The following is a 22,104-nucleotide window of genomic DNA, read 5'->3' on the forward strand; positions in this document are numbered from 1 at the left end:
CGTCGATAGTCAAAATTACACTTTGAAGAAGAAAAATTACTTGTTACTTGCTTAACTTGGGGAATATAATATTAATTATTATATTGGCTTCTGTAACTCTAAATAAGTCTACCTAGTTCCTACTAACTAAATTATCACTACATAGTATAAAACAAAGTCGCTTTCTCTGTCCCTTTGTATGCTTAAATCTTTAAAACTACGCAACGGATTTTGATGCGGTTTTTTTTAAAAGATAGAGTGATTCAAGTGGAAGGCTTTAGTATATAATTTATTAGGTTTTAGACAAAGCGGGCGAAGCCGCGGGCGGTAAGCTATTAATAATGAAGATCGATTTAATTGACAAGTTTTATGCCAAAAAATACGAAATATAATGACAAATAGTACTTATCGGCGGCCAAATATCTGTAGGAACTTAGTATGCTTCTATAAAGCAAAAATATTAACCTAACAACAACTAAATACAATTAACAATTATTCACAGTCAGCTGTGCACAAAGATCCCAGTGACCCCTACATCTAATTGGTCTAAAGATAGCTCCTAATGAAGCGACTAGAACGTCATAGGTCATCTTGGAATAGGAAATGTGTGTATTAACTAGTGATGCAACCAGAGGCGGCTCGTGACAAAATTTTATGGGTGTTCACTTGAAATAAAACACTGAAAATACATGGTGTAAATCAGTACAATTTATTAAAAAAAAATATATATAGATTCCGGGATTCAGGGATTCCGAAGACTCATCATGCCCCCATAAAGCAATTTGAAATGCACCACAAAATACGACACAATCTATTAACCTTCGTAAAATATGTCTGTTTTCATCGACACGGTCATTGAACTCGCGTATTGACTTTCGGTACCTACGCGGAATCTAGTGCTTTACGAATGTCTTGTCGTCCGATAGACGCCAATTGCAGTTCATTCAACAAATGGTACCGAGATTGTGAATGTTTTTTCATCTTGATTGAAAGATGAGCTAAGTCGTCAACGCCCGTTTCAGACCAAGCACTCTCACCTCCGCCGGCCGCGCCCGCTTTAAATAAAAGACACGGAAAACAAAATAGTTTGTTGCTTTCATCACAACCACACAACCACGGTGTTTTCACATATTGTTCAGATTTAAACACACGCGTATATGTTTTCGTTTTTGTCGTACATTTTTGCGTAAGATCAAGTTCAGGCCGTGGCGGTCCCTTATTAGCTTTACATTCAGGCCGAATTTGTAACGTTTTAACACACTTTTTAATGAACGCCACATTATAATTATTGTTCATTTTAACACTCACAAGTAATACTGATAACTACAGGCTATTTCAACACGTATTTTATAATTTTAATTAGAAAATTGCATGAATCGCGCGCGTGCATTGAAGTTGACTCGAGTGTTTGTTTATATTATAGAAGTGGAAACTGGCAACATCGCGCCGCGCGCGCAATCGCTGTCCTGCCGGGCGGTAAAAACGAACCGGCAACGTTTGCGGGTGCGGCGCTCCGAATTTTGCTACTTTTCCATAGAAAATCTTTTGTTTCACGCGCAGGGCTCTGGCAAAACCCTCTCTTTCACTCCTATTGGATTTCGTATTAGGAAATGTACTAAATCTTTTTTCATTGGAGCGCAATCGTGAGCGCTCCGCTTCGCGCGTTACATAATACAGTAGGTATTATACAGGTGTATGGGATGATGGAATGATGGATATATTCATTGGTATTAACAGTAGTTTTAAAGATTACGATTGATTTTAAATAGTAATAATTAATGTTAATAATTAAATTAAGGAGTATGATTTTATTATAATTATTTATGGGAGTTCACTGCACCAGCGCTCCTTAGGGCGAGCCGCCTCTGGATGCAACGAATACTACTTTGACGAATACGAATACGAATATCAAACCTACTATTCGGCGAATACGAATACGAATATCTCGCCTTGTTAATAAAATACTTATTTATATAATGAATGTTTACTCTTCTAATAATTAAAATTAACAATAGGCAAATTTTTATTTAAAAAAACATAATTTTCTGGTTTTAGGCGATTTTTTTTTTCAGTCTGGATGTTTCCAGCCGTTGAAAAAAGTCTTTCCGAAGCGACTGTACATGGTTTCAGTGAAAAATATTTTGGGCGAGTTTTTTCTGACTTGGAAAATGGACATCTTCTCGCCAAAAGGCCAGTGGATGAGCAGTCTCTGCACACGTCATATTTTTACGCGCGATTTTTAAATCTGTAGTAAATAGAGTTGCGTAAAATATTCGTTTTTAAATATTCGTATATTCGCCGAATACGAATATTCGGTAAATGTCTACTATTCGGCGAATACGAATATTCGTATTCGTATTCGTTACATCACTAGTATTAACTGTTTTGTGTAATAAAATAGATCATAGATATATTGTATACTTACTAGAGTTTATGTGAATGTTATTTCAATAACTTAATTATGTACATATTTCACAAAACTATAATATTGAAATTTTGAAATCGAGATAGAACTGTCTATTTTTCGGGGTTCTGGGTTATCGTATTATAAAACTTGTTTGAAATTGAACAAATATTGTTTATTCTTATGAACTTTCAAGTTACGTGACTAATTAAAATATGTTAAAGTTAATTTAACAAAGTTAGATCGTTTTTATCGTCGATCGTTTTTATCGTTCGATCGTCCTTATACGCGTTATAGGCGTACATAATTTCACCAGTGCTTAGTTTCATGCAGTGTGGTTGAGTCGTTGAAAGACATAGCTGCACTAGCTGTGCTCCGCGGTTTCACCCGCATTGCTCCGCTCCTGTTGGTCTGAACGTGATGATATATAGCCTATAGCCTTCCTCGATTAAAAGAGACTATAAAACTGTCCATATCCATCCGTATAAACTCTATGCAGAATATGGGTCTATAAAAGAAGTATAAGTAATAAACTTTGCCTTCGGTATTTTGGTGATAGGTATATTGTATTTTCCGGTTTGAAGGACCATTCCTTTCCATAATGGTGATAATTATGAACCTACTAAGTAGTCAAAGCATCATTTTCTTTCGAATGATATGTTTCACCGTAGTAAAAAAAAGCCTATGTCACTCTTTTGGCTGAACTATAGACTTACATTAAATCACTATAATCATTACATTGCTACGTGAAAGAAGAATTATACGCATTTATAATATTAATAAATACTTCTATAATACTTCTATATAAAGGTCGTGTAAGTATGTACAATTGTTTTCGTTCCTCGTCATTGCACTTCCTATTTCCGTAGATAAATACGGGTCAGGATCTGGGGGCACGGCAGTGCCCCCGCCAAGTCGAGCAAAAAAAAAGCGGCACGGCCGTACCATCCTTTTCTCGAAGCAATTCGGGCCTTTTTCGACCCCCTATAATTCGGTTGTGGATAAAGCAAGAAACCTGAATCTTCAGTAACTAATCCGGCATTGTATAAACACGGAATATTTAAAATTTCAGTCAATTTGAACCAGTAGTTTAAGAATGACAACTTGTTAAAGTTTCTAAATTTTGTCACTCACTGACTCACCGATCATCAAAAGTCCAAGGCACTTCTAGCAGACTTAGAAGCTTCATATTTGGAATACATATAGAGTTTAGTGTCTTAATCATGGGAAAACTTAAATATTTTGTAATTTCGGTCCAGTTTTCCAAATACACCAACTGCATCAATAACTTTGTAATCCCATATAAATATATGGGATTACAAAGTTATTTATGCAGTTGGTGGTTGGTGGTGGTTATAAATTTAATAGGTGTAGATAGGTACCTACCATATGAGGCAAGGGAGGGGGTATAGGGTGGGTAAGGGTGTGTTTAGCCCATGAAACTGAACAACATTATTACTTGTAAAATGGTCGACGTAATGAAAAACACATGATTGGACATGTCTTGAAGTACGAAAATCTAATAAAACAATATATTATAATTTAAATCTGTTATATATAAATTGTTGGCGCGTTAAGCCTCCTTACAGACAGACTGGCCTCTATTTTACTCTATGACTGACAAGCAAAATATACGCCAAAATGACAGAACAATAAAATGTGAAATGTGAATGCCTTCGAGCGAGCGGCAGCCGCACGCATACGTGCGAGCGCCCTCATGCTGTTCGGATGTGCCTCGAAACCTAACCTATAAGTTTGCGATTTTCATTTATAATTTCGATTGATAAATTACATTTACGACTAAAAGGCTTGCTCATTAGTTTACTGATATTATTTGCTTACGATTGGGATGTTGTTTGGTTAATTTTAAGGAACTTACATAAATACCTTAGTCATCAAATATAATTAGATACTTAATAGTGTCGGTCGAAATAACGAGACCAAAGTTACGTTTAAGTATTAATTGTATTCTTACATCTTGCATATCTACCAGTACTAGCTCAAGAAGTAGTACCGGAAAAGAAAAAGAGGAAGACTACATATAAAAATAAGAAAATATCATAAGACCTTTAACAAAATTCGTTAGAAGTAGATGGTATCAAAAAGAAAGGCTCTACAAAAAGAAGTGAGATCCCATCAAAAACATCCTGTAAAAAACCCAAGTCTCGCAGCTCAGTCTTTCTACCGTCAAAAGTTGTGAGATCCATGTAATACCAAGTCGGTTAATCTATTTAGTGTCTACTTGAAGGACCTTCTGTCTTAAGTTATTACATAAGTTATTATCATGCCAATATTAAAAATATTTAACGTTTTAAACAAATAGATCGACTTGGACATCGCATGAAAACAAAATGAATATTACAATATTATATTAGATTCTTTAGTCTCTCGCGCCTCACGCGATTGAAACTCTCGTTCCTGTTGGTCGCTGGCCCGTCGTGCTGTGTAGTGTGATACATACTAATAATCAAATCAAGCGATGTCCAAGTCGATCTATTTGTTTAAAACGTTAAATATTTTTAATATTGGCATGATAATAACTTATGTAATAACTTAAGACAGAAGGTCCTTCAAGTAGACACTAAATAGATTAACCGACTTGGTATTACATGGATCTCACAACTTTTGACGGTAGAAAGACTGAGCTGCGAGACTTGGGTTTTTTACAGGATGTTTTTGATGGGATATGTATTATCTCGATGTAAGTGTGTCGTTGATAGTAATAACAAATAAATAGTGTTGACAAAACATACACATAATAAATCTATACTAATATTATAAAACTGAAGAGTTTGTTTGTTTGTTTGAACGCGCTAATCTCGGGAAGTACTGGTCCAATTTGAAAAAATTCTTTCGGTGTTAGATAGCCCATTTATCGAGGAAGGCTATAGGCTATATTATATCATCACGCTAAGACCAACAGGAGCGGAGCAATGCGGGTGAAACCGCGGGGAACAGCTAGTAAATAATATTGAGAAAAACATGGTGAAATATGTTTGTTATGAATATTGCATCAATCATTGAATTGATTTGGGTGATTGGCTGTTTATTGGTAGTGATTTAAGAAAATTTAAACTAATGGGTACGCGTTTTGGTTTGTGGCAATTTAGTTTGTGGTTGTTTTGTCTGGAAGTCGACATTTTATAGTTTTTCCAACGGTTACTTATTACACGCTTTATATTAGCTTCACCTGTATGTTTGTTTGTTTGTAACCGACTTCTTTGGGCGCGATTTTGACCCACTTTAAACGGCCAGATTTCGTTCAAACTTGGTAGATTTATTGAGGACCGATGACAATACACTAATTTGATAAAAGTTTCTATTTTTTAGTTCGGTTTTCTATAAAAAGCGTGTTTTTTAGTTTTTTTTAACTACATATTATTATTTTTTAAGTCGAGACGTTATTAAATGATTCAAGTAGGTAACTATGAACGAATATTCTATTAAATAACGATAAATCTTTACCTTTCTATACTTCTATACTATACTAATATTATAAAGAGGAAAGGTTTGTATGTATATGTATTGTTTTCACGCTTAAACTACTGGACCGATTTTGATGAAATTTGGCACAGATAATCTTTAGAACCTGAGAAAGAACATAGGCTACCTTTTATTGCGAAATATGTACCACGGGCGAAGCCGGGGCGGATCGCTAGTTTAAATATATACGTATTCACATTTGACATATCCTAATAGTACCGTTATAAAAACATCATTTCAGTTATAAAAAATTAGTGCTAATTACTTGTAATTCCACATAGTAACTTATATAGTAATATTTTGTACCTCTAACGCCATCTATCAGAAATAACACTACCTATAGGAAACTTATATATTTCTAAGTGATTTCCATTATTTTCAAAAGACTTCAAAAAGTTGGAGGACCCTAATTTGATTGTATTTATTGAGATTTGTTGTTTCAGAACCTTCGACTGGGTGAATCGATTTTGATTATAATTTTATTTTAATGTAGATGCCTCCCATATGTTCGTCCCATTTAAATTTGATTAATTTCTGACAATTTGTAGGCGGTTTTTAATTTTGAAGTTAAAAAATATTTTTTATCTGTAAACACGGGCGTGCCAATTAAGACGATACACAAAAAAAAATCCACTGCTTGGCGGGCGGAGTCTAATAGCTCGCTATCGCGAACGCGGGTGTGCGCGAAGTCATTCTTGCAAACTCGCCGCGCTGCCGCTGGCCGACTCGGGACAAACATGTATGGAGTCGTCATACAGTTATAATATTGTTATACATTTATTCAATTGTTGATTTATTGGTTTTATTTTCTTGCTTATAAACAAATAATCTTCTTTCCAACAACTACTTAGACATTATTAATAATTATTATTATTTCGTAATGTTTACTTTATTACAAAATAATACAGGTTATAAATAATCTTTAAAATAACAAAAAATATTGTTACTCTGAAAAAATGAAATGGTAATCAATAACGCGGACTACTGAATTGATTTCGATAGAATTTGATGCTGACGTAGATATTACATCATGCCCAGAAATGAAAGGTACTATTTCTGAAAGAAGTTATAAACCCTAATTCTTCTCAGTCAAAGTCAAGAGTGGAAGATATCACTAATACAGTAAAACTGATGCGAAACTTTGGATGTTAATTTGTATATTTTTTTGTTAGTTGTTACTTAATCACGTCAAGACTACATTACCAATTTTGATAAAATATAGCTAATTGCCTGGATTTACACATAGGATACTTTTTATCCGAACTGAACACTTCTGTGGGATAAAACAGGATTCACGATATAACCTAATTCCAAGCGGGCAAAGCTGCGGTCGGAATGATATTTTTTTTAAATAGAAAAATTGTTTAAAAAAAACACAAAATATATTGACGCATGTATTTATTTTTTGCACTCTATTATAATTGTAATTATTCATTACAAATAATCAAAATAAAATAGCCAGAACAAAGTTAGGCCCTGGTAGGGTAGGTAGGCAGGTACAGCAATGTGAGACGAACACTGGCTTATTTATACCAATAATAATGTATTATAAACATTAAATTAAGTTTACAAAAAAAAATACATAATATTAGCTAATGTGAAAACGAATCAACCAATCATCCCACAACAATGAAATGTGCACACAAATATTCATCCAAATCGGTTCATGTGATTAGGAGGAGTGACTGCAGCGCCATCTTCCGGGCCCAATTGTGTTTCCAGATCACCCAGGAACTCAATTTAATATACTTACACAAAATTTTTCGAAATTAAAACTCACATAACTATGTAAATATGAATATAAACCTGTTTTAGTACTAAGCAATTTCCCGCACAGGTGTAGTAAGTATAAATTAAATAAATATCAACATCAAATTCTTTATACAACATACTTATCTACCACCTACTAAGAAATGTAATTCTTGAAATTTTTTCGTATTTTTTTTAAATATAATACTACTCCAATGAGCTCCTGTTCCATATCACGTCCGCCATACTTCCACTAAGTTCACCATGATTTTTTATTTCTTTGCACTTTGTTGCTTTTTGCTAAAAATGGAATCATGCGATAAAACCAGTAGAACGTTGATAACATACATTTTTGACTGAATAAAGGTACTTACGAAGGAGTGAGTTCACATTGTGAACAATCAGTGGGTTTATTTTCCTTCTGGATTCCGGATTTCTGAAAAGATTATCTATGCTATAAATGAAAAAAATCTTACACATTCGTTATGTACTTAAAACAGGGGTACATATCAAACATCGTCTATAATACAATTATCATCAAATTTAAAATAAAACCAACTTCTTCATTAATTTGTTTCAATTGTAAGCATTCTTTTTTCTCCAACCTTTATGTTTCTTCTTCTTATTTTCTTTATTGTCCCCATTTGTCTCATTTTGTGTTATCGTGTTGTCACCCTTTTTTACGATTGCGCGAGCGACACAAGTTCCCCGTGTGACGGCCGTAGCGGGAATGACTCGTGCAGCGATCGGGGTAGGAAGGTACAGGGCGGCTCTCGCTATATTGGCTGGTCGCGCGCTAATTTCAAGTATTTCTTGTTTATTTCAAAACCATCGCATATTTCAAAATTCTAAATCGGTAGACGTATAGGTTGTATATTTTATAGTTAATATCCAAAAAGTCGTAACTTTACGTTTGTTATTTTGAAGATGCCAGAGATTATAAAAAAATAACAATGAGAACTTTGTATTTTTTTTCTATCGAGAAAATATCATGGAATCATGTTTCTAAAACGGTAGACGTATTGTGTTACTATTGAACTTTCTTGTCAAGAATTTTCATCACGACAACTTTAATAATATAAAAATTACGAAGGTTTGAAAAGGGCCGTAAATGTTAGAAAAATTAATTCATCACCTTAAGCTGTTAGTTTGCAAATAAAATAAAATTTCGCAACTTTATGCATATATTAAGAAGGTTAAACAGACTAATTGAAACGTGACAATAGTTTTTATTGTAAAATCATATGTTTTAAGTTATCGTTGTTACTCATACATAATGTGACGCACACGTTTATCGGTCATTTACTGGGGATATTGAACATGTATATTATACTAGCTTTCCACCCACGGCTTCGCCCGCGTTTTCGGGGATAAAACCTATCCTATGTCCTTTCTCGGGTATCAAAATATCTCTATACCAAATTTCATGCAAATTGGTTCAGTAGTTAAGGCGTGATTGAGTAACAGACAGACAGACAGAGTTACTTTCGCATTTATAATATTATTATGGATGTGGGTTTTTTTGACGTGACAACGTCTTATAATTCGATAGCGCCGGCTGCACGCACGAAAAAACATGACTCATGCGGCGTTACCTTGCTCTGAGGCGTTCCATGTAAGGCTTGAAGTGCAAGCGAGAGCGCGGAACGAGTGACAAAGAAGCACAATCGGACGTTGTCACGTTCAACTATCGTCAGTAAACCGACTTTACAGACAACCAATTTTTTTTTTATTAAGTGGGGAAATCTTGCATAGATATTAGATACCCACTGCCTCCGGGGGAGGGGCCGTGGGTAATGGGTTATGTCGGATTCCTACCGACCTTTTGGTCCCCCTACTGTGTTGTGTGTTAGGTGTGAGAGGGCCACGGGTATTAGTAGAATTCATTCGTGACAGTAAATCCTATCCTTCTATGGGTGGATGTGAAATTTTATATTATTATATTAAGTCTTTAGCTGCAATTGTTTTAAAATACATATAAAAATAAACAACAAACCTTTTAAAATAAATTTAAGAAAATTTAAAATGCCTTGCACTTTTGGTTTTTAATTTTCTATGGGGGTGTTTAATAAGATAAAGTTTATATTATAAACGAATTTCTAGTCGTTAAAATCTTTTAAATGCATGTCTGTAGAAATCGTGTTAAAAAACCGTTAAAAATATGGTCGTATCTGCTGTAAAATCATAACGAATTTAGCGTTATTATGATAATTGACATTCCTAATTTGTTCTTTTGTAGGCACGAGACACGAGTCCAAAATGCTAAGTAGATACAATTTCCATGACATAAACATAAAACCTATAAATATACTAATCTGCCTCAATGTATAAAAATTGCATTAATCGTAATCTGACAAATCCTTGCTTATTCAAAACGATCCAAAATGTATCCAATTACCAACTATTATAGTCCAAAATCGCCTGAACAATAAAAGCTATAAAATTCACATACTCGTAAATAATACTTTAACCCAACAAAGATAAACACAAATTAATTATAATTCAATTACCCACTAGATCCAAGAACTTTGGTCCGTGGCCCGAGATATCGCGACATTGGTTTAATGATTATCGTTGATTGATAATATAATAAATATTTCAGAACATTTTTCACACACGGCACGATCTTATCCCATACTAAGCTTTTTGCTTGTGTTATGGAAGCCGAATGGCTTATTAACATACATACTTATGTAATTTTAAACATATTATACTTATGTATAGATAATTAACACCCAAACACAGAGCAAATATCGATGTTCATCACACAAATATTTGGGCCTGGGTGGGAATCGAACTCACGACCTCTTTGAAACCAGGGTCGCTACTAATTAAGTCAGTCAGTCGAAATGTATTAGTTTAATTCGACAACATTCTAGAATATTCTAGAACCTTATCCTTCTAAGTCATCATCCCATATACAGGGTTATTTGTAAAACACCAGCAACCTCGCAGGACAAGATAGCTAACATCATAAGAAACAACATTTGTTCTACGACTTTTGATATTTTGTTAGATTTTATTTTCATACAAAAATAAATATTCATTTAATTTTCCGTTTGAATATTATAAACTCTACGCGCATCCCAAACATTAACGTTAACAAGAAGCGAACGAGAGGGGGAAGGGGGCGTCGCGTCGTCCTTTCGATAATGAATAGAACATAGACTTACAAATGTTAGAAGAGTACAATAAAAGCTTAAAAAATCATTTAAAAATAATTTATTGCGTTATGCCAAAAGTCGTAGAACAAATGTTGTTACTTATGATGTTAGCACAGGATGTTAGCTATCTTGTCCTGCGAGGTTGCCGGTGTTTTACAAATAACCCTGTATATATGTTCCCACTGCAGGGATACAGGCCTCCTATCAGGGTTCAAGCCATAATCCACCACGCTGGCCAACTTCGGGCAGATGTCATATGTCGAACTTTCGATGCTTCACATGCCGGTTTCCTCACGATGTAATCAATTAAAATAAAGATTAGGTAGATCTCCATTTTAATCCGGAAACAATATGTAAAGGAAGACTCGCTGTGTATCGTTGTTTTAGCGATATTCATGTTTGAAATTCTATAAGGTTATTTTCTAGGCATTTATTTGAAAATAGATTTAAAAGAGTATTTTATTGAAGTTGGTTAAATATTACTGTTTACTAACTGTTTGAAGCGAACTGTTAAAATCATGTAGTTTGTACATCTATGTATCGCCATGTTTTTAGAAATTTTTCGATTTTTTGCATAATTTTCTCGAAGATATGGAAAAAAATTCAGAATGAGAAATTACTTCTCAATTTATGACGTGAGTAAGAGAAATAAGGAACCATTTTCATATGGATAGATTACATACGATCATTTCCATATTTCCATGCACACTCACCAATGGAGACCTCGTTTTAATATAATAATTACTATGTGAAGTAACGTGGCTTATCATTACCATCTATTGTCTTAGATAACCCAGATTGTCGAACAATGGGTGGACGGTATTGTGTAATAGTTTCTTATATGGTGATCGCCGTGTTGGGTGAGGTCGTGGTAAAATGGTAGAATTTGGTTGATGGAAGAGAGAGAGAGAGAACTGTACCGATCTGTATTAGTTAGTAGCTGTGCCCCGCGGTTTTACCCACAGAACTATTTCTGTGGTTTTACCCGCAGTGTTCCGCTCCTGTTGGTCTTAGCGTGATGATTTATCGAGGAAGGCTATAAGGTTATATGCGTTAAGTCTTCCTCGATAAATGGGCCAACTGACACTGAAATAATTTTTCAAATCGGACCATTAGTTCCTGAGATTAGCGCGTTCAAACAAACTCTTCAGTTTTATAATATTATAAGTATAGATAGATAAGACCAGACAGGAGTAGCATATGCTACTCATATGATGGAACAAGTCAACAGGTGATCAAACAAACACAAACATACTGTAAAAAGTGACCATTTCACAAGTACCAAGAAACCCTACCAGTATGGTACGTGACCACAAACAACCAATTGACCACAAGAGATTTGGTCAACGAACCGTGCGCTCGGGTCATTCCACTAATGTTACAGTTTAATTATGTAATATTATATTGGCAATTGTGTAAATAGATATTTGTGTTGATGATTGTTTTGTTTTGGAAGTAAGCTGTAAATGTTAAAGACTTAACATGGTAAGTAACTGACCCGGCAATTGTTGTTGAAGGTTTGAAAATAGTTTTGGTAGAAAACTTCTTTAAGCTATTGCATAGCTTCTATCGCGGGCCATGAGCACGGGGACCGAATCGAGAAATTCCGTAACGAAAAAACCTCACGCACCCCACTCCGACGGACACGGAGGTGTGGCTTGAAGGCATGCTATGCAATAGCTTTACCGCGGCAGTCCCCGAGTGCCACACGTCTTTTTTTATTTTTTAGTAGGTACGTACTACTTACCTATTTCGCAGATCTGCCAATGATACACAACACATTTCATACACCATGGTAATTTTTTTTGGGGGAAGATATTATATGCTTACCTACTTTGTAAGAATACCTAATTATTTCATACTAGAGGTCCGCCCCGGCTTCGCCCGTGGTACATATTTCGCAATAAAAGGTAGCCTATGTCCTTTCTCGGGTATCAAAATATCTCCATACCAAATTTCATGCAAATTGGTTCAGTAGTTTAGGCGTGATTGAGTAACAGACAGACAGACAGAGTTACTTTCGCATTTATAATATTAGTATGGATTTTTTTAAGAGCTAATGCGCGCGGATATCCTGAGCTGTTTAAAAAGCTATTACTTCAATATTACAAACATAGATAATTGTTTCCACCTAAGCAACTGCATTGAATAATTTTACTTCCATAGCGTTTACTTTCTTCGTCAGTAGTTATGACGTCATACACGCATCACGCTAGAAATCTATGTTTGACTAACTGCACTTTTGTTTGTGAAAGTTTACGATAGTATTGAGTAATGTAATGAGTTTCTATTGATTGGAGATTTTTTGTTTTTTTTTTAGTAGCGGTTTTTTTTAATTGTTGATAGGGAAACGCTTGACCACAATTTCGCCTGCCCCCCTAGACAAGTGGCTTTCTATTAGCGTAAAGTTCAATACAATAGATTATGAATGTATGAGAGAACGTAATCAATCGACGTCGTCGTCGTAATCAAACGTCAATCTCATACATTCATAATCTATTCTATTGCACGCCTCATAAGCGAAGCGTTGAGGTGGGTACTACTGTCACTTCGCGCAAAACATCTGATTTTTCAAACTTAAAATGTATTTATGTATCATACATTGCACTTGTAAGATAATACATACACACACATATTAAGAAAAAACACTATTTTTAACGTTCATGATATTTTTGATGTCATTTTTGTTATTTAAACTAGTTAAAAAACAGTTTAAAAAAGTTCTGTCTTGGACGTCCGTGTGTCTGTATGTGCGGATCCTTTTTCTTGTTAACACGATAGCGACCGAAATACTTTACTAATCGAGTCTTTTTTTTTCTCTTACGCTTGAGTATGCTCAGGAATAGAACCCTTTCATTTTTCAGGGTCTGATTCGATGTGGTTTAATTGCTTAGATCATTAAGTAATGGATGGAGCACGCTGGCAAATGTTCTAACTAAACTTTCTGCCGGTTTTGGTGCGGGGAGGGTAACTCACACTTTGAAACACAATCACACATTCACAAAAATAATTTGTGTCTTTACAAACTCAAACTATTACAAAATGGACAGACTAGCATGTTTTTGCACACATACATCGATTACACAGAAAAATCTCTATACATATACGTAATAATACAATCGCTCTAAAGGGATGTAACCATATCGATATTACAAAAATAATAATTTTGTTGAAATTAGAAATAACATTAATATTATATTCATAAAAAATACTACACAGGTCATTTGTAACGTTTTCATCATTATTATATGCATACGAAAAAACAATAAAACGCCATTTTATTTGTATTTGAATATGTATTTATTCAACACATCACATATTATATTCAATAAAATAAATATCGGTCCAGAAATTTTTATTATTTCTGTACCGAGGTGTCCATTCTGATTTTCTCCCACAGCATTCAATCCACCTTAGCCTTAAAGCAGGATTTTTTGTAAATCTGAAATATACGCAATATTCGTACATACATATAAACAAAGTAGCTGCTCCGCGCGGTTTCACCCCCGTGGCTCCACTCCTGTTGGTCGTAGCGTGATGATATATACCTTCCTCGATAAATGGGCTATCTAACACCGAAAGAATTTTTCAAATCGGACCAGTAGTTCCCGAGAATAGCGCGTTCAAACAAACAAACAAACTCTTCAGCTTTATAATATTAGTATAGATTACATAATAGAAAGGTTACAAGATTAACATTACAAAAAAAACGGCTAAATGCGAGTCGGACTCGCGCACGAAGGGTTCCGTACCATTAAAATGTTCTGCCAGTTAAAAGTAACCGAGCGTAAATTTTAATAAATATATACAAGACTTACAAAATAAACATTATACTCCTTTTTATGCAGTTGTGTAAAATTTTAATATGTATAATAAAGATTAATTCTCATCTCATTTCAAATTATACTTAGAAAAATATTTTTTTATCGACGTTCAAGTTAAAAGCAGTCCGTCACTAAGAAAGTCGTAAAAATTAACGACCTTTTAAGCGACGAGTTTTTAAATTCAACTCTATCACTAAGTTCATAAAGATTAAATTTGAATTTCTCTTCAAGATAGTCTCGCTACATCACTTTATAGTCTCGTGGGGAGTGCGGTTCAATATCGCGTTCTAAATTCAACTTTATCGCTTAGTTCATAAAGATTAAATTTGTATATTTTCTCTTCAAGATAGTCTCGCTACATCACTTTATAGTCTCGTGGGGAGTGCGGTTCAATATCGCGTTCTAAATTCAACTTTATCGCTTAGTTCATAAAGATTAAATTTGTATATTTTCTTTCCATGATAGTCTCGTGAGGCCGCATCAATGATCGAGTACACACATGACTCGATTATTTGTCTTGATCATATCGCTAAACGATACATCGACGATTATTAGAAATTGCATTTAATTAGAAATGTACGTTAAAAAAATAAAAAAATATACACAAATGAAAGGTTATTCCATCTTTTTTAATATTCGACATGTTTGAATTGCTTCTGCAAGACTTGACAGTGCAAAACGGCATTTTTAGCGGAGCACTCGCAGACGTCCTTTCGATGTTTTACGAATACGCAGAGTGTTCGTAATCGATTACGCAAGTAGTTTTTATGAAAGCATAAGATTTTTCGATTCGAATAATCTTATACCTCGGCAAAAGGGGAAACGCCTGCGTGTGTTATCCATTACTTAATGATCTAAGTTTAATTGTTATTAAATAAACAAAAATAATAATTAATAAATATTTATTAAAAAAAAATTATGAGGCGTGCACTTTTGGATTTTCCAAATTATTGAACTTTACGCCTATAGAAAGCCACTTGTCTAGGGGGGCTGATGTTAAGTTGAAATGTGGTCTAAGATAATGATAATGATCCTGATAGACTATCTGATACTTTGAGAATTATAGACTGAATTAAAGAAGTAATACTTAAAATTTTGTTCTTTTGTAATATCATATCGATTTATATCGAAAACCGTCTTCTTACTCCAGTAGTTTTCACTTGCGTAATGTACCTACGAGTATCAAGTCATAATAGGTCCCATATTTGTGATAGACTTATCAGAATGATATATGTACAGGGTGACTGGTAATTCGACGTGATCCTTCAAATGGGTTATACTAGAAGTCATTTGCAACAAATTAAGTCCAGTTAACCAGGGGTCAAAAATGGATGGTTATTGAGCTATGCCGGTTTTTTTATTTTTAAGAAATTTTCTGCCTTTTTACCAAAAATAATTAATTTTGGAAAAAACTACTACACTGTTAACCGATGAATGAGCGATCACTTTAAAAAAAATCTTGCCCAAAACTTGCATTACCTTAAAAATTAAAAGGGTCTTAAGGTGGAATAAATCTTATATTTGTAGTAAATTTTTCATAAGTATTTGATTATTATTCGAAAAAATGTAGTAAACTTGGTGTACAAATTAAAGACGTAAATTCCTTGTTTCATAAGCATTCTAAAAAGGCACAAATGTTACCTACTTTTGCATGGGATCGAAATAAAAAGATCAAAGACGTAATTTAATTTTGATCAAAAAACCGTCATAGCTCAATAACCATCCATTTTTGACCCCTGGTTAACTGGACTTAATTTGTTGCAAATGACCTCTAGTATAACCCCTTTGAAGGATCACGTCGAATTACCAGTCACCCTGTATATAAAATTTTAAACGATATAAAAGCTGGGCACAGAAGTCTTCCTCGGCTGTAAAGACAATAGACATAACAATAATAAAATTAAAGCATTCAATATACATATTATGTATATAAAATTCCTAATGTGTTATTCCTGCTTAGATTATGAATTCTAAAGTTTGTTGGAGAACCTATTAGTAACACTTAGTTAATCAGGTCAGGATGGCAAATCAGATTGGAATAAAATTTGGCACTTGATTTGGGTTAAAGGCTAAAGCTTATTTTCCCAAAAGGACATCCGGTAGCAAGGGACTATCAGGATGTAGTTAATAATTTTTAGATTAGTAATATCTGTGTCTTTCCAATATGTTAATTCGAATTAATTAATTTACAGGAACAGAAAATCTACGACGAGCCATGCGACGTATCTCGACCAGCGACACCAGAAGCAGAACCAGTGAAGACGGACTTCCAGAAGCTGAGGGATAACTTCGAGACGCTCCCAGAAGTTTCTAGAATGTTCGAGAAGCCGAAGATCTCGAAGAAACCACTGACAAAGATATGGAAGAGCACGGAGAACGTTTCCGACGAATTCAAGTTCGTCAGGAAAACGGTGGAGAAGAAATTTGCAACTGATTCTAAGAAATATAGACGCACAGACAAAGGGGATAAAGTCGGATTCAGTTTACCCAAGAATGATAGCAGTCAACTCGATGTCGATAGAGAAAATGTGAGTATTCTTATGAGACTTACTTTTAAATGTAGATTTTTAATGTAATTAGGGCTCGTTACAATACCTTTAAATGGTTTAGAATAACATAATCACATTTTACAGTTGGATTACGCACGTTTATTATATTTTCATAACTAGAAATGAAATAAATAGTATGAGATTAACTTAAATATAGAATAAGAACTAAGAAACAAATATTAGATTAGTTTGACGATATAATATGAAAGCTTACAACCTACATTTGGCCAGCGTGGTGTACTGTAGCCATAAACTCAGGAAGCATGTTAAAAGTGAGAAGAGAAAGGACAAAAATATGCTGATCTTCTTCTTCTTTATATATAAAAATGAATCGCAAAATGTGTTGGTAAGCGCATAACTCGAGAACGGCTGAACCAATTTCGATAATTTTTTTTTATTATATTCCTTGTAGTACGAGGATGGTTCTTATGTAGAGAAAACGTAAACATGTACCACGGGCGAAGCCGGGTCGGACCGCTAGTCTTATATATAAAAATTAATCGCAAAATGTGTTGGTAAGCGCATAACTCGAGAACGGCTGAACCGATTTCGATAATTCTTTTTTTATTATATTCCTTGAAGTACGAGGATGGTTTTTATGTAGAGAAAACGTAAATATGTACCACGGGCGAAGCCGGGGCGGTCCGCTAGTCTTATATAAAAATGAATCGCAAAATGTGTTGGTAAGCGCATAACTCGAGAACGGCTGAACCGATTTCGATAATTCTTTTTTTAAATTCCTTGAAGTACGAGGATGGTTTTTATGTAGAGAAAACGTAAATATGTACCACGGGCGAAGCCGGGGCGGTCCGCTAGTCTTATATATAAAAATGAATCGCAAAATGTGTTGGTAAGCGCATAACTCGAGAACGGCTGAACCGATTTCGATAATTCTTTTTTTATTATATTCCTTGAAGTACGAGGATGGTTCTTATATAGAGAAAACGTAAATATTATGTACCACGGGCGAAGCCGGGGCGGACCGCTAGTATAATATAAAGGTATAACTATTAGTAAAGTATATAATATATAACTTATAGATTCAGGGATCACGTACATATCCAACGGTGAAAGAATTTTGAAATCGATCCAATAGTTGCTGAGATCAGCACGTTCAAACAAACAAAATCTTCAGCTTTGTGATATAAGTAGGTGTAGATAAATATAGATAATGAATAAAACGAAGGTGCTAATGTTCGTTCGCTTAGAAAAATCCTTTAGCAAATAAACGCGTTTAACTGAAGCAGTCTTTGTTTTAAGTACATTTAATTAGCGCTCCTCGCTGTAGTACTTATTACTCATTTATATCAGTTTATACTAAACTGTATTTAAATGTCGTTGTAATAAGGTTTAAATTTGATTGAGATTAGTAAAGATAGAAAGAGATAGATGTATGTAAGGACGGAAAGGGATGAACTAAATTAGTAGTTGTGTCGTAACTTTGTAAGAAGTACAGATAAGTGAAAAAGTGCTTATTTTTTTATTCTACCAAAATTTTATTTCTTCCTTGGTACATGAGACGCGTGATTTACAAAGGGTTCGGGATTCGATTCTAAGTCTTTATATGTACTGAAAAAGAAGGACTTGCGGGTAATACTATTACGCCTGTTCAAATTTTTGTTATCATGACAATACAATTGGAGTTATTTGATAAATAATTAAAAATACAATAAAATTAAAATGACTGTGGTCATTCACATGATACATAAACATTAAACATCACAATAAATCAGAAGAATTATGAAAATATTTCTCAAACGAAACTTTGAAACAATCATTTCGAAAAACATGTGGCAACCCTACATGCTTAAGTAAAGTTACCGCAAAATTAAGTGCGCGAAAATGTATTGTAATTTGTACTCAACAGTAACTTCGTATGACGTAATTTTCCGAGCGTGTGAGTCACTTTGAAAAGCCCAGTTATAAAAGTTTACGATGAGACCCTACTAGGTCTATGAAAAGATATAAATTTCTTGCGGCATAGTAATTTTGCGTGTATTCAGTAGGACATAAAAGTGAAGTACCCTTAGTGGGGTAAGGGGCAGATGCATTATACATTTGTTTCACGGATCTATTTTCTTTAGAGACAAGTAGGTGATCAGCCTTCTGTGTCCTGCCAGACCGAGACTTTTTTTTTCTCCGTCCCCACCGGGAATCGAACCCAGGACCCCTCGGCTTTACGCTCACGTGTCAACCACTGTACCAAGGAGGTGGTCTCAGTATTCAGTAGGACATACAGCATGTTAATTGATAACTGCATATACGGTCTATACTAATATTATAAATGTGGAGAGTTTGTTTGTTTGAACGCGCTAATCTCAGGAACTACTGGTCCGATTTGAAAAATTATTTCGGTGTTAGATAGCCCATTCATCGAGGAAGGCTATAGGCTATATATCATCACGCTAAGACCAACAGGAGAGGAGCAACGCGGGTAAAACCGCGGGGCACAGCTAGTAATCTATATAACAGAATACAATATTACCACAGTATAAATATTTTAGACTGTGATATTACGTTAATTACTTAAGAAGTATATAATAAAGGTGTTCTAGATCATATTAAATCTTTATATAAAAGAAAGTCGTGTTAGTTAGAACACTTATATATGTTATAACTAAGTAACGGCTGATCGGATTTTAATGATGTTTTGTTTGTTGGTTTCCCGCCTCCCGCTTCAATTAAGACAATGACTCAAAGTTTTTGAAAAATCTACTCGGATGAAGCCTAAGCAATCAACTAGTACATATACAAGTAAATAAATAAAATTCATGTAGCAACCCTATTATTAACCCTAATAATACAGTCACGCACAAAAGTGTATTGTCTTCAAAGTTATAAATCTAATATCTAATATCTATACTAATATTATAAAGAGGAAAGATTTGTATGTATGTATGTATGTATGTATGTATGTATGGTTTTCACGCATAAGCTATTGGACCGATTTTGATGAAATTTGGCACAGATAATCTTTAGACCCTGAGAAAGAACATAGGCTACTTTTTATTGCGAAATATGTACCAAGGGCGAAGCCGGGGCGGACCGCTAGTATATTATAAAGGCGAAAGTTTGTAAGGATGTATGGATGTTTGTTACTCTTTCACGTAAAAACTACTGAACCGATTACAATGAAATTTAGCACACATATAGAGGGTAACTTGGATTAACACATAGGATAGTTTTTATCCCGGAAATCCCACGGGAACGGGAACTATGCGGGTTTTCCTTTGCAAACGCGGGCGAAGCCGCGGGCGGAAATCTATCTAGTATTATATAACATCGCGCTCAAAATTATCAAAGTATCAGATTCGTGCTACGATACGGTTATTGTTGAATGTACAAACAAACAATGATATTATCTCTTAGTCATAGTGCTGACGGAAAAAATCATGGCATAAAGGAACGGTTACATGGAGATGAACTAGTTTAACGTTGTTCAAATGCGTTGTTGGCACTGCGCATTGAAGGTTAAATAACGTTCAATTCCTATCTGAATAATTTTCCTATAAAAAAGACGTAGGTACCTCATATTTTGTACGTAGTATTTAATTCCTTATAATTTATTGGCGCCTGTTTATTTTATAAAAAAAATAATATTAAAATGAAATAAAGTAAGCTGGATGAACATAAATACTATAACGAGCTTTTAATTTAATATCTGATTAAATTTTGAGCATACCATATTTTGATATTAGATAGGTTTTCATTATTAAAAACATGTTTTAAACACAAACACCACATTTTACATAAACTTACATAAAATTTTTTGTATTTTAATAAAACTACTCGTAACTACTATCAACATAAGTTATTTTCGCTTTTAATCTTCTTTTTCATACGGAATTTTTACAATTTTTATGTCATGCATTTGAATATTTAAAATATAAAAATAACAGCACCATGTAAGCCAAGCCTAACGCTACACTGCGGTTCACTGAAACGACGTACGTTAGTTGGTTTTTAACCAATGATGAGTATGTATGGCGTACTATGAGTTAGTTCATAATTTATGAGTTAGTGTATAGTGATATATATTATAGTGTAAGTGTAGTAAGATATGTGCAATTAGTGTAAAAATTGGTAGAATATAGAAGGTGTTTGGATTGTCTTACTACCTAATATTAGGGTACGAGGCAAAAATACTCTAAAATAAAAAATATATAATAGGATCTAAGTGTAGTTGATACAATATGTGAAGTTTTTTTGTGAATGAAGAAAGGTATTGTGATTATCTTACTAACATTAAAATACGAGGCGAAGGTACCAAATACCTGGAAATTTAACGGATATCAAAACTCAAAGATTCAGGTATGGTCCTTCCTTATAATTAAATAATTGATTCGGTAATTTAAAACTTCATTCACGATTTTTTTTTAATGTAGGTATCCTTTCAAGATCGCGTCGCGTGCCGTCGTTTAATTCGTTTGAGAAGTAATTAAAATAATCTTTTTTTATATTTTACTAACTTTCCGCCCGCGGCTTCGCCCGCTTTGTCTAAAACCTAATAAATTATATACTAAAACCTTCCTCTTGAATCACTCTATATTAAAAAAAACCGCATCAAAATCCGTTGCGTAGTTTTAAAGAATTAAGCATACAAAGGGACATAGGGACAGAGAAAGCGACTTTGTTTTATACTATGTAGTGATGTACTAAATCCTACCTAGTTTAGACTTTAGAACTTAAGTAAGACAATGGAAAAATATTTCAAAGGTCAAGTGCATAAATCATCATCATCTTAATCTTACCTTATCTTCTGATAAATATGTGAATTTATCTTATTCTCTTTTGATTTGTGGGTAGACGGAAAAATTTGTTTTGCAGTTTACTGTTGCAATGTGAATACGAAATAATTAACGAGTGTGTGCATATAATAGTAAATAGGTATGTGATCTATGATTACTTGAATAAAGGAAGCTAGCTGTACCTAATACCTATAGATACCATAT

General features: G+C 34.1%; 1 protein-coding gene across 3 annotated transcripts in view; it reads left to right on the plus strand.

Annotated features, from left to right (window-relative positions):
• The window catches only part of LOC149475457 (uncharacterized), a 252,747-nt gene that overhangs the window by 23,582 nt on the left and 207,061 nt on the right, over positions 1–22,104 (plus strand). For all 3 annotated transcript variants that reach the window (XR_016318058.1, XR_016318057.1, XM_089713330.1), the window contains exon 2: positions 16,796–17,131. Coding sequence is in view for 1 of the 3 variants with exons in the window: in XM_089713330.1 (XP_089569456.1) it covers positions 16,796–17,131 (336 nt within the window). In the remaining 2 variants the exon portion in view is untranslated. The remainder of the gene's footprint in view (positions 1–16,795; positions 17,132–22,104) is intronic.

Source organism: Colias philodice, chromosome 30 (genome assembly GCF_061535455.1).
Source record: "Colias philodice isolate Cphi_HAF_F1 chromosome 30, ilColPhil1 Martin Lab GWU primary, whole genome shotgun sequence".
In the NCBI taxonomy this organism is placed as follows: domain Eukaryota; kingdom Metazoa; phylum Arthropoda; class Insecta; order Lepidoptera; family Pieridae; genus Colias; species Colias philodice.